Source organism: Canis lupus, chromosome 25 (assembly GCF_011100685.1).
Source record: "Canis lupus familiaris isolate Mischka breed German Shepherd chromosome 25, alternate assembly UU_Cfam_GSD_1.0, whole genome shotgun sequence".
In the NCBI taxonomy this organism is placed as follows: domain Eukaryota; kingdom Metazoa; phylum Chordata; class Mammalia; order Carnivora; family Canidae; genus Canis; species Canis lupus.
The window spans coordinates 20,122,323-20,134,580 of NC_049246.1; the positions used below are offsets into that span (position 1 = coordinate 20,122,323).

Here is a 12,258-nt window from a genome sequence, read left to right on the forward strand (position 1 = left end):
GCTTCTTGGAGAACTAACCAAAGAAGGTTTGTTAGTTGGAGAGGTAAAATGTATCATAACCACTAAACTGATTATTGTAGACACCTTCTTTTTGAGGTATATGCAAAGGGTTTTTATGAAGTAGAATTTACGTCAAATGTGTCTTAGGTTTAAAAAAGGAGAAAGAAAATTTAAAAAATTAAAAAAAATTTTTAAAAAAGGAGAAAAAGAAAAATTTTAAGAATTAACACAAGGAACACATGATTGAACATCAAATTTTAATCTTGAACCTTTTCTCCAGTCTTCAAACTATTAACATGGAAAGGAATGATAAATTGCAATTTTATCATTGCCATATCACTGTGTAACAAGCCCTTGTTACAAAATCTCCATCTACTGTCTCCAAAAAACCAATAGAAAACCCATACATTATATTATCTAAGTGATCTATTAACAGATGAAATTTTAACCAACTTCATACCAGGAAACTATTAACAGAGGTACGTCAATCACATAGCTTAAAATATGGAGAAGACAGGTAAAAAATTATCTTAAGCTGTAGTAGTCTTTTTACTTTTTAAAATTTTTATAAAATACACTAATTTCCCAAAATAAAGAATATTATGACACATTGGTGTCAACTTACACAGATGAAAGCTGATGTCAGCTTTTTTCCTAACTAAAGTTCATTTCACCAAACCTTTATATATTACATGAATATCCAAGTAAAGTATTTTTTTAAAAAAATCAACACACAGGAACATAATGTACAGTGTTTTATATATATATATATATATAAAAAAAAAACTAAAAGGTTAATTTAGGAATGATTTCATTTCAACCATATAACATCTTTTTTAAGACCATGAAACCTCTTGCTATTGCAAGAAGACTTTTCAGTTCATGTTTCTATATCCCAGTTGTAATTCTTAAGAGTAAAAAATGAAAAAAAATTTTTTTCACAAGAAAACTGTAGCAACAATTTCATTCACTACCAGGCTGTCTTCCCTCCTTTTGTTTTTAGGACTACCCAGACCCACAACTGCAGTGGCCCTGGAATGTAATGGGGAGAAGAGGCCAATGACATCAAAGAATGGATATAAAAAGACAGGCTCAGCTGGATCCTGCTGCAATTGTAAGGTGTGGCCATTTTCCCTTGAGGAAGGCCTCCCAGAGCTGCAAGGGAGCATCAAGGGAACGGTAACAGCAACAGCCTCCTGGCTCATCCTTTACCTCAATTAGCTAGGAGGACAGAAAGGAACATTTTCATGAATGACTGTATAATGGCTGATGGATGCCTTAGCCAGGGAGGGAGGGCGTACACCCAGAGACCTTGGTCAGGAGCGAAAAGAATACTGTTTATTTTACACCTCCTGCATTGGTCACTTCTGAGCACAAACTAACCTCAACAGGACACTGCAGTGAAATATACACTCCATGCACAGTCGATATTACTGTGGGGATCCAGTAACACATGCAAGACGGTGGGAAAAGAACCACAATGGATGAATGTAAACTTTTCACAGTGTTTCTTATAGCCTTTAACTTCAGCACGAGGGCATCACCACCACGATCTCACAAACGTTTTATTGTGTCCTGGGCATGCAGATCACTTGGGGTAAAAATAGGAGATTATATCTCATAGCCACTCTCAGGAGCACAACTTCAATTTTCCCAATTTCCAACAATGAACTGAGCTTCTTCTGTTATAAAACTAAATATATTTCTGAATACATTTTTGTTCAAGGATTGTGCTTTATTTTTCCTTATCACTTCATTGACTTCATTCTAGGGAAATTTAAAACCCACTAAATTATACTGAGAACTAGGTCTTAAGGAGGATTCCTGACCAAACCAGAAAGACGGAACCACTAACTTCTTTCCTCTCAAGTTTCTGTCTCCCTACCCCAGGCCTTTACTGATACTTGATTCAGTTATATGTTTAGTTTCCAAAAAACGAAAACCAAATTAGAGAACTGGCATTTCTATCTTAAAGAAGCAAAGAGTAACACCGGTAGGGGGAGAGAAGGGGGGGTTCTTTCTAAGTCAAAAACAATCTCTTGCTCTCAACAGGAGATAATCCAGCTTCTCCTTAGCTATCATTTCATAAATTAATAATTCCTTAAAATCACAATCCAATGAATTTATCTATTACAAGAAAAATTCAAGTTTAAAAAAGCAAATAAATTAGTTAAGCCTTGTAAACAATTGTCCATTTTAGCTATATATCTTTTTAAAAAAGGTTTCTCTGTATAGTAAATCAGACAGTACAAGGCACACCTTATACATCCGAATCCAGAGTGACAAGACACACACACACACACACACACACACACACACACACACACACGCACGCACCCCTTCTTCATGCTCTTGGCTGGCCTAACCATGCTGGGTGCACTGGGGTCACGCACCAATCCTTTGCTCATCTCCTGACTATCTGGAAGTCCACAGATGTGCTCTTTCCATTAAAATGCTTTGTGCTACTTTGTTGTATGATGTGACTTTCACCCTTCTCAGTGTTAGTCTCCTTAGATGTTCTCCACAAAGCTTCCCGGGAAAAGGCCAGTTTTCCCATTACGCTGTAATGTGCCTTTGAACCAGCCGTCTTCTCGCTTTTTATGCACAAACACTATATCTCCTTCTTTAAGTTCAAGTTCTGCCTCACTCTGAGGAGGATAGGAAACTACCACCCTGTGCCTAGAAAAAAGAGATATATTTTAGTTAAAGCCACACAAAGTAGTGAAAAAAAAAAAAGGTGTACTACTAATACACATAGCTTTAACATGAACAGAATAGGAAATAACATAAGTTTGTTTATAACATTTGTAAAATAACTCAAAATACACTATTCTCTGTTTTGTAGAGATTGTTGGAATTTGGATGTGCTTCACAGTCCACTACTGATGACTCAGACTGGTTTATTTGAGTGACGTTTACAGGGAGAGCTATTCTTGTCCCCTCCCATATGGAAAATGTTATTCCATTTCCTAGGAGGAAATGCCCTGTCCTTCCCTCTCCTCCAAGAAGAAAGGAGTGAATTTATTGGATTAGTGAGACTAGGAGAAGCTGAGTAGGTGGTTTCAGTCCTTCCTGAGCTACCTTCCTCTGGGCTCTGCTCTGCCTCTGCTGCCACATTGGAAGCATGCAATGGTCAGGGGCCAGGGGGGCAGACCTGCCTTCTGGAAGTAGGTCTGAAGTCTGTCTCTCTGTGTCCTTTACATTGGGTCTTGACATGGATGAGACAGCGATTCTAAGGAAGTTCATTTCCCTTACATAACCAAATCCACCCCTGGGCAGGCTGTCCTAAGCTCTAGACAGGGAGGGGAGCACAATGGCTACAAATCCAATCCAGTACCACCAATAAGGAGGTTGACATTCTGCTCTACGTTAGTCTGATAACTGTGTCTCTTTCTCTATTGGTTCTCAACTCAGATATTAGTAGGGAAAGTATGATTATCACTTAAAAACCCCAGAAGCCTTATTGGTTTAATATTATGTCTCCCTTCTTCCTCTCTCTTGAGTCTCCTGGAAAATTATGATTAGCAGCCATGGAAGACAGATGTTCTGTGCCTCATATCCTTTTATCTTTCTCTATTTTTCCAGCATTATTGCCCTCCCTTATTCCTCTCTTGCTATTCCCAACAGGTGGTATATGCTAGCCAACCTCTAAGATGGCCCCAGTGACCCTCGTCTCCTGGTATTCATTCTCTTGTGTGATCTCTTCCCATAAATGCACAGGGATGACTAGTAAAATACTGTGGAAGTGTGTGATTTCTGAGGCTAGATCATAAAAGGTATTGTGGCTTCTATATCAGTATCTCTTAGATCACACAGTCTGCAGAAAATTAGCTGCCATGTTGTGAGAAAACTCTACATTCCTATGGAGAAGATCACATGGTAGGTACTGAGGTCTTCTTTTCTTTTTTTTTTTTTAAGATTTTATTTATTTATTCATGAAAGACAGAGAGTGAGAGAAGGCAGAGACACAGGCAGAGGGAGAAGGCTTCATGCAGGGAGCCTGATGTGGGACTTGATCCCAGGTCTCCAGGATCATGCCCTGGGCTGAGGCAGGTGCTAAACCGTTGAGCCACCCAGGCTGCCCTTTTCTTTTTTAAAAAGCATTTAATTAATTTATTTTGGAGAGAGAGCAAGCAGCAGTAGGAGGGGCAGAAGGAGAGGGAGAGAGAATCTGAAGCAGTCTCCCTGCTGAGCATGGAGCCTATGCAGGGCTCGATCCCATGACTGCGAGATTGTGACCTGAGCTGAGACCAAAATTGGATGCTCTGACAGACTGAGCCACCCAGCTGTCCCTAACTGAGGTGTCTTTCTAAAAGTCAACTAACTACCCAATAGTGATGTGAGAAAGCCATCTTGGAGGAGAATCCCCCAGCCCTGGTCAAGCCTTTAGATGACTACAGCTGAGGCCAATATCTGGACTGCAACCTCAGGAAATAATCCAGGTCAGAACCACGCTGATAAGGCACTTCCAAGTTCCCAACCCACAGAAACTGTGGGGTAACAAAATGTTTGTTATTTTACGCCACTCAATTTTGGGGGTAATTTGTCACATGGCAATAGATAACTAAAAAATGTGAACATACATCTTTCTCCACTGGCTTTATGCAATATTTGGTCATAAAGGTAATTCTGAGTTACTACTTTTGTTTGGTTCTTAAAGTCAGAAAAGAAGTCCAAAGCCTCATAGGGACTCACTCTTGACTGTAAGTAAAGACTGGTATGGCTTAAATATGGTAGTCATAACAAGTACTATAGAACTGCCTCTAAAGTATGAAACCGATTAGAGCCCAGTCCTTTAAGAAGTTTGCTAGCTTCACCAATCTCCATCTCATAAAAACTAGAATAGACTCTCATTAAGAAAGACCACAGCAAGAGCCCCAGACTATTACTCTATAAACAAAACAAAACAAAACAAAAAAAAGGGGCATCTCTGCAAAAGTTGCATGGCTTCCCAAACAATTCCTGAGCTACTTTGGGCACATGAACCAAATTATCCTCTAAGGGGATCCCTGGGTGGCGCAGCGGTTTGGCGCCTGCCTTTGGCCCAGGGCGCGATCCTGGAGACCTGGGATCAAATCCCACGTCGGGCTCCCGGTGCATGGAGCCTGCTTCTCCCTCTGCCTATGTCTCTGCCTCTCTCTCTGTGTGTGTGTGACTATCATAAATAAATAAAAATTAAAAAAAAATTATCCTCTAAGGTCTGAAGCAAAAGTACAGCACAGAGGCTGACTTATTATTTCTAAGAAAGATTCCGTTAATTCAAACACGAATTACAAGGCTCAGTGTTCAATCAAGCATGAACTGAGGGAGGAGGCCTGGCACTGTGTGCAAAAACACTGTATGTGAAGCTCTGGGCTGGGTTGATGTGGCCTTAAAAGTCATTTGGAGTAGTGTCACTTGGGCTAATTATCTCTGATCTCTTGGTCCCAGCTTCCTTATCTGTAGAAAAAGATTGCAGTAACTTAAACAGATATTGTCATGTAATGGAGTAATATTCTAAGTGTGATGCTCTTAGCATGGTGTCTCTTACAGAGTTTATATCCCAAAATACTAGCTCCTATTGGGATCACATGGCTTACACAAAAGCAGGAGGGGTCTGGTACTTCAAGGAGGTGAAGGATGGGCCAGGAAGTCACTGGCCACTTCTACTATAAAGAGACTCAGACCACAGCCTAAAGAACTGCCTTATAATGACACTTGACACTTTAGAATGATAAAGTTAGGTTTTGGAATTCCTTCTTTGATACCTTTAAAAGCAAGACAAATAATCTCATCAGACACTTATCTGAAGGAAGAAATCCAGGTGAAAAGATTTCTCAAGTCTGATGCCAACAAGCTAAAAACTCATGTAAAAAGCAATATAACAGGTTGCCATTTGGGGCAAGTTAAAATTTGAGCAAAGCGTTGTAAGTCTGGAAAGAAGCATACAAGTGATTCACATTATATTCAGAGTAGATCTCTCATGAAATGTATTCTCTGTCGGTTCTCTGTGAGCTGCCTTAAAGGTGAAATGGAACAAAAATAATTCTTGAAAAACTTGAAGTGAATTAGATTAATATTTGCATTTTATAAAATGCACTAAACCAATTTTGTCAAAAAATTTTTTGAACTAGAACTGCTGCTGGGCTAAGAACATAATCTTCCTGCCAAGTTCCCAGTGGGAGCAAATTTTCATTGCTCAGTTATAAACCTCAGCGGGGGGGGGGGGGGGGGGGGGGGGGGTAGGGAGGGGAAGGTGGAATGAGAAACCATGTGCATAATGGAAACTGTGACACAGGCCTAATTGTATGAAGACTACCAGGTGCAGCGGTAACAGACTCTACTTAGAAATCTTCCAGCTCCGAAGCTGGCCTCGAGCCTTGTGAGGTAGTATGTACACAGATTTCTAACATAGACTCTTAAGGCCAAATTCTGGGCACAACTGGCCAACCATCTCAGGCATGGAAAGTAGAATGTTTACAGACCAACACACAGATGTAAGGCACAGCTGCAGAGGCCCCTCACATCTGTTCCTTCACCCTCTGCCTCACTTCGATTATGCTTGTCTTTGAGTAGGGCTTCTGGGAAACAGTGAACCTCAGAAGTCAAAGAGCCTTCTCCCATAACCTTCACGGACCTGCTAATCCCACTTTCAGAGCCGCGCCCTATCTATTCTTCATGGTCACTGCTACCATCCTGGTTGGCAAATTCATGACCTTCCACCTGGTCAAATAAACTACCTGTCCTCTCTGACCCCATTCCATTCTATACAGAACTGACAGACTCTTTCTTTCTTTAAAGATTTTATTTATTTATTCATAAGAGACAGAAAGAGAGAGAAACAGGCAGAGGGAGCAGCAGGCTCCATGTAGGGAGCCCCATGAAGACTTGATCCCAGGACCCGGGACTCACGCCCCGGGTCAAAGGCAGATGCTCAACCTCTGAGCTACCCAGGCGTCCTGACAAGCTCTTTCTTAACTGGCAACTCTACCTATAGTTGCCTATAGCTCAAAAATCATTACTGGCTTCCAACGCCTGTGAATAAGCCTAATCCTCAGCTGGTGAATAAGGCTAATCCTTAGCCTGGTATGTAAAGCTCTCAATGATCTGACCTTCCCCTCTATCTGTACCTATGATTATCTCCATAAATGAACGAAACAGGTCTCTAAACCTGAATGTGCCCACCATACATAGCTTTTATCTCTCCACTCCTTGGCTCATGCGGTTCCTTCTATTGGGAACTCCCTGTGAGGATCTCTGCTCATCCACACCTGATCAGCCCCCCACAGCCTGGCTCCAATTTGCCCTGCAAAATACACTTAGTGTTCACTGTATTGGTATCATCTCCATCCCTGTCTCATTTATTATCCCAGACCATAAGCTGCTTGAGGGCTGAGATGACGGTAAATTCACTTTATATGCCTCATACCACTTAGTATAGTTCATGATAATTCTTTTTTTTTTTAGGGAATCTTTTTTTTTTAAAAGATTTTATTTATTTATTCATGAGAGACACACACAGAGAGAGAGAGAGAGAGAGAGACAGAGACAGAGACAGAGACACAGGCAGAAGGAGAAGCAGGCTCCATGCAGGGAGCCTGATGTGGGACTATCCCAGGTCTCCAGGATCACGCCCCAGGCTGAAGGCGGCACTAAACTGCTGAGCCACCCGGGCTGCCCTTTTTTAGAGAATCTTAACCAGGCTCCACACACAGCATGGAGCCCACCAATGCAGGGCTCAATCTCACAACCCTGACTGAGATCATGACCTGAGCTGAAATCAAGAGTGAGATCTTAACTGACTGAGCCACTCAGGTGCCTCTTGTGATAATTCTTAATAAGCATGTTGAATGACAAAAGAAAAAGCACAATGTATAGTAAAACTATTTCCAAAAAGTGCAAAGCTCCCTAAAGAGGAATGTAATTTGACAAATGCTAAAACATAGAAGGACCTTGAGGACATTATGCTAAGTGAAATAAGCCATGAACAATAGGCCAAATATCATATAATTCCACCTATAAAGTTCCCACAACAGTCAAATTCATAGAAAAGTAGAATGGTGGTTGTCAAGAGGTGCCAGAAAAAGGAATGGGGACTTACTGTTTAGTGAGTGCAGAGTTTCAGTTTGGAATAACAAAGAAGTTTTACAAATGGATAGTGGTGATGGTTATTCAACAATAGGGACTTACTTAATGTCACTGACTTTTACCTTAAAAAAATGGTAAACTTTATGTATATTTTAACACAATTTAAAAATAAGATAAATGAATAAGTGAGTGAATAAAAAAACAATGGAAAGATTAGGGGGAAGAAAAGAAAGAAAAATGAAAAAAAAAAAAAAAAAGGAAAGCTGAGTGGTAAGATGAATGCTTGTTAAGTATGCATTTGAACAGAGCACCTGAGAGGCAGTGTGAGGCATACAGCATGGCTCACAGACTTGGCCCTGAATGGGCCTCTGCATTTTGGTGGCTTTCTGACCTTCAGTTTTTGTGACAGTTACCAGGATGGAATTCAAGACACAGAGGCTTGCTACACAAAGAAGCTTCACTAATACAAGAAATAGTGAAAGGGATTATAAGGGAGAGGAGGGAAACTGAGTGGGGAAAAACAACCTGAGAGAGGAAGACAAACCATGAGAGACCTCTAACTCTAGGAAACAAAGGTTGCAGAAGGGGAGGTGGGTGGGGGCATGGGGTAACTGGGTGACAGGCTGAGGAAGGCACTTGATGGGATGAGCACTGGGTGTTATACAGGATATGTTCGCAAATTGAATTTAAATAAAAAAATTTGAAAAACAACAACAAAGAAGCTCCACTGACATCCCACTGCCAATCTTCCAGGCTTGGGCTATGGTGTTGAGGCTTCTACGTAATAAGCACTTGCAATCTTTTATTTGTATAAATTTTCTATTTCCTTTATTTTTCTGGTCTCTTGCATTCTCTGCAATTCAAACATTTTTGTTGTTGTTGTTTCTAATCTCTCCTGGTACAGTCCAAATTGGACCCCCTGGGGTTCTGGGAGGCACTCTGCCCATCACCCTGGGTAAGTAACCTGCACTGCTTTCTGCCAGTTGCTACAGCAATCTAATATCCAATTAAGTATTTCACTGGCAAAACCATACTAGCTTACTTTGTAGCTTTGCTTGAAGTCCAAGTAAATTATATCCATTGCTTCACTCAGTGGGTTCATTGTCACTAACTCAAATTAATCATGCTGGTTAAACCTGACTGACTCTCTGTAAATCTATCTCTATCCAATTTGTGTATTTCCAAGTGTTCTAGCTTAATCCCTGATCAAAGATCATAGGTTCTTTTCCAATTTAGGAGATGGGTTTATAGGTATGTGGTTATCAGTTTAATTCCTAAGCTTCAAAATACACAAAGAGATAGTGAGCTGTGTTTCCTTAAGCCCTTATCTATTCATTTTCAGTAGAGAGAGAGAAAAAAAAAAAAAAAAAGCCTGTCACATATACTTTCTTTTATTGTCATCCCTTCCGAAGTATTATTTTATTTCTATTTTCTCTTCACAATTTTCGAATTATTTTTTCCTCCATTACCTAAAATAGAACCTAAAATATTTGTTCTATTATTTCTGCTGTCATCAATTATACATCTCCTGCCTCCAGGATATAGCATCGCTTGCTTGTTTTCCTCAGCCTCTCTAACAAACACAAAAGGATTCTTTTGTTCCTCAGAGAATTGTCTCAGCTGACACCAAGACCTGTCAACACACCTCAAGGTTCATCCTTTCTTACTGTGAGATTGCTTAAGTCTTTATGTCACGAGAATGCTTCTTTCCTTTGAAGGCACCAGCTGCCCTACTTGCATTCTTTTACCTTAGATTTATGGGACAGAGCCATGGTTTGAGGAGAAATTTTATGCTCGTTCTCATTATAACCTGTAGGGGAATTCTATCTCACCCTGTACCAATACTACAGTGACAACCACTTCTACGAAATTCTATCAGTAAAAATTCTACCAGAAGAACCAGGCAGGCTTCTGCACTTTGCCAGAGCAGGAGCTGTTGATGTTTACATGGTGAATCAAGGAATCTAAGATCCTGAGATACTTTCAGAATCATACTGATGTGAAAGTTAATCTTCCCTTCTTTTTTAGCAATAAGCACTTTTTATTGTGTTAAAAAATTTGAAATGTCAAAACAGATAATCCCTAAATGATATACTTGGTAGCTAACTAACCAAAAAATTTAATTCCCAGTGGATAAGATGTTTTCCCATATTACTTGTTTCCGCACATTTTCCCTATTGTTTTTATAGTCAGGCAGACCTAAGAATACAAGTTAAATAAATACTATCATCATCATTGTATGAAGGCAAAGGGGCTGTGAAAAGTTGATCAGTCTGGCTATTATTTTTAATATGCTACTGAACATATGGATTATAAATATATAAAATCCAGCAGAAATCTTCTCCAAAGACCCCTTTTCCACTTGTAAAAATTGAAATGGTTATATAAAAAACCTGCCAGAGAATTCCAGAGTGCCTGTGCCCATCTGTTCCATCATTAAATTCTCCCTGTACCCTAGGTGATGTGAATCCCCTGCTCCCTGAACCACCATCACCTGTCTGCATTAGCGATTTCTCCTTTTCAGACACACTGAACAGCAGGGCCTGCTGTTAGAAATGAGGGCCGGAATGCAGAAGCCACAGAGATCCAGGACATCTGGCAACTGAAAAGGAATGCATAATGGGGGAGGCAGGCAGCAGTGCCAGAGCCAGTGCCCAGGGAGGGGCTGGGCAAAATGAACTAACACTCAGAACAGTCACACAAACACCACAAATGACAGGGAAAAGAGGAGACAGATACAGGGCACAAAGGAAAAACTGCAGATCAATGCCTGGGGATGGGAAGGAAAGAAGGAGCCTGTCTCGAGTGGTGTAATACTGCAGGAGCATAGTGGAAGAGGGGAAAGAGAATGATTTTATTTGTGGGAGAGGAACACTTTTTAGGGTAATTTCTCATTTCAAAACTGGTTCTATAAGGATGAGAACTAGGGAAAATTATCTCACTTAACCATGAAAATATATAATAAACCATGTACTTTGTACTTAATGTGCATAGGTTGTTCAAAGTTTATTCTTTTCTGGTTTATTTTTTGGTAAGTAGGTATGTCCCCCAGATTTTATGAATGAAGGCCTCAAGTTTTGGTGGGCACAAATGTTCATCTGAAATACAGACCTGAGGGAATTTAAGTCATTTTGAAGTGTAACATTTTATAGTCAGACTTCAAATCAGTAACCTAAAATGCTACCTAAGATGCAACACTGCCACAAATTAGACAATTGGTTCATTTATAAAGTGCAGGTACACAAGGAATAAAGCTTACAGACACAATAAAACAGATGGCACTTTTAAAAATAAATGTTTGTATTATTTATGCATGATGTGAAAATTGTCCACTATTTTTAGTGTACTTCATGATGCTTTCCTGGCCAACCAACAGTGTTTAAAAAAAAATTTTTTTTAAAGATTCTATTTATTTATTCATGAGACACAGAGAGAGAGAGAAAGAGGCAGAGACATAGGCAGAAGGAGAAGCAGCGTCCCTGCATGGAGCCTTATGTGGGACTTGATCCCAGAACCTCAGGCTCCTGCCCTGTGCCGAAGGCAGATGTTCAACCACTGAGTCACCCTGGTGCCCACAACAGTGCTTTTTATTTTTTATTTTTTTAAAAGATTTTATTTGTTTATTCATGAGAGAGAGAGGCAGAGACACAGGCAGAGGGAGAAGCAGGCTCCATGCAGGGAGCCCAATGTGGGACTCGATTCCGGGACTCCAGGGTCACGCCATGGGCTGAAGGCAGGTGCTAAACTGCTGAGCCACCCAGGGATCCCCCAACAATGCTTTTTAAATTCATGTAGTCCTAGCAGATATTAGTCTTACTCCCCATATAGTTTTTCCCAGCGTACTCCTGGAACCCCACTGGTTGTATAAAACAGATTTGTAATCACTATTCAAAGCCAGAATCACTACAACAGGACTCCTAGTTCCAGGTATAACCAAACCGAGTGCCTCTGTCAGCAGAGGAGTCAAGTCTCTGAGAACTGGGTCACACTGTCCTCGCTCAAGAAGAATACAAAGAGCCTTCTCAGTTGTCAGAATCTCCAGCTGCTGTGCAACTAGCAGGTACTGATGTAAACGTTTAATGAAAAAGGCAAAGGACAAAACAAGGGAGCAATTGCTGGCAGTGGAAGAGCAGCAAGAAGGAAAGAGATGTGAACCAAGTTCCAGGGATTCACAAATTTCATCTGGATGCA

At 40.5% G+C, this 12,258-nt stretch overlaps 1 protein-coding gene across 4 annotated transcripts in view; it reads right to left on the reverse strand.

The window, feature by feature from the left end:
• Positions 1-238: 238 nt before the first annotated feature.
• The window catches only part of SH3RF1 (SH3 domain containing ring finger 1), a 182,412-nt gene continuing 170,392 nt past the window's right edge, over positions 239-12,258 (reverse strand). For all 4 annotated transcript variants that reach the window (XM_038573565.1, XM_038573564.1, XM_038573567.1 and 1 more), the window contains one exon: positions 239-2,679. In XM_038573565.1, the coding sequence (XP_038429493.1) occupies positions 2,511-2,679 (169 nt within the window). In that variant the 3' untranslated portion in view covers positions 239-2,510. The remainder of the gene's footprint in view (positions 2,680-12,258) is intronic.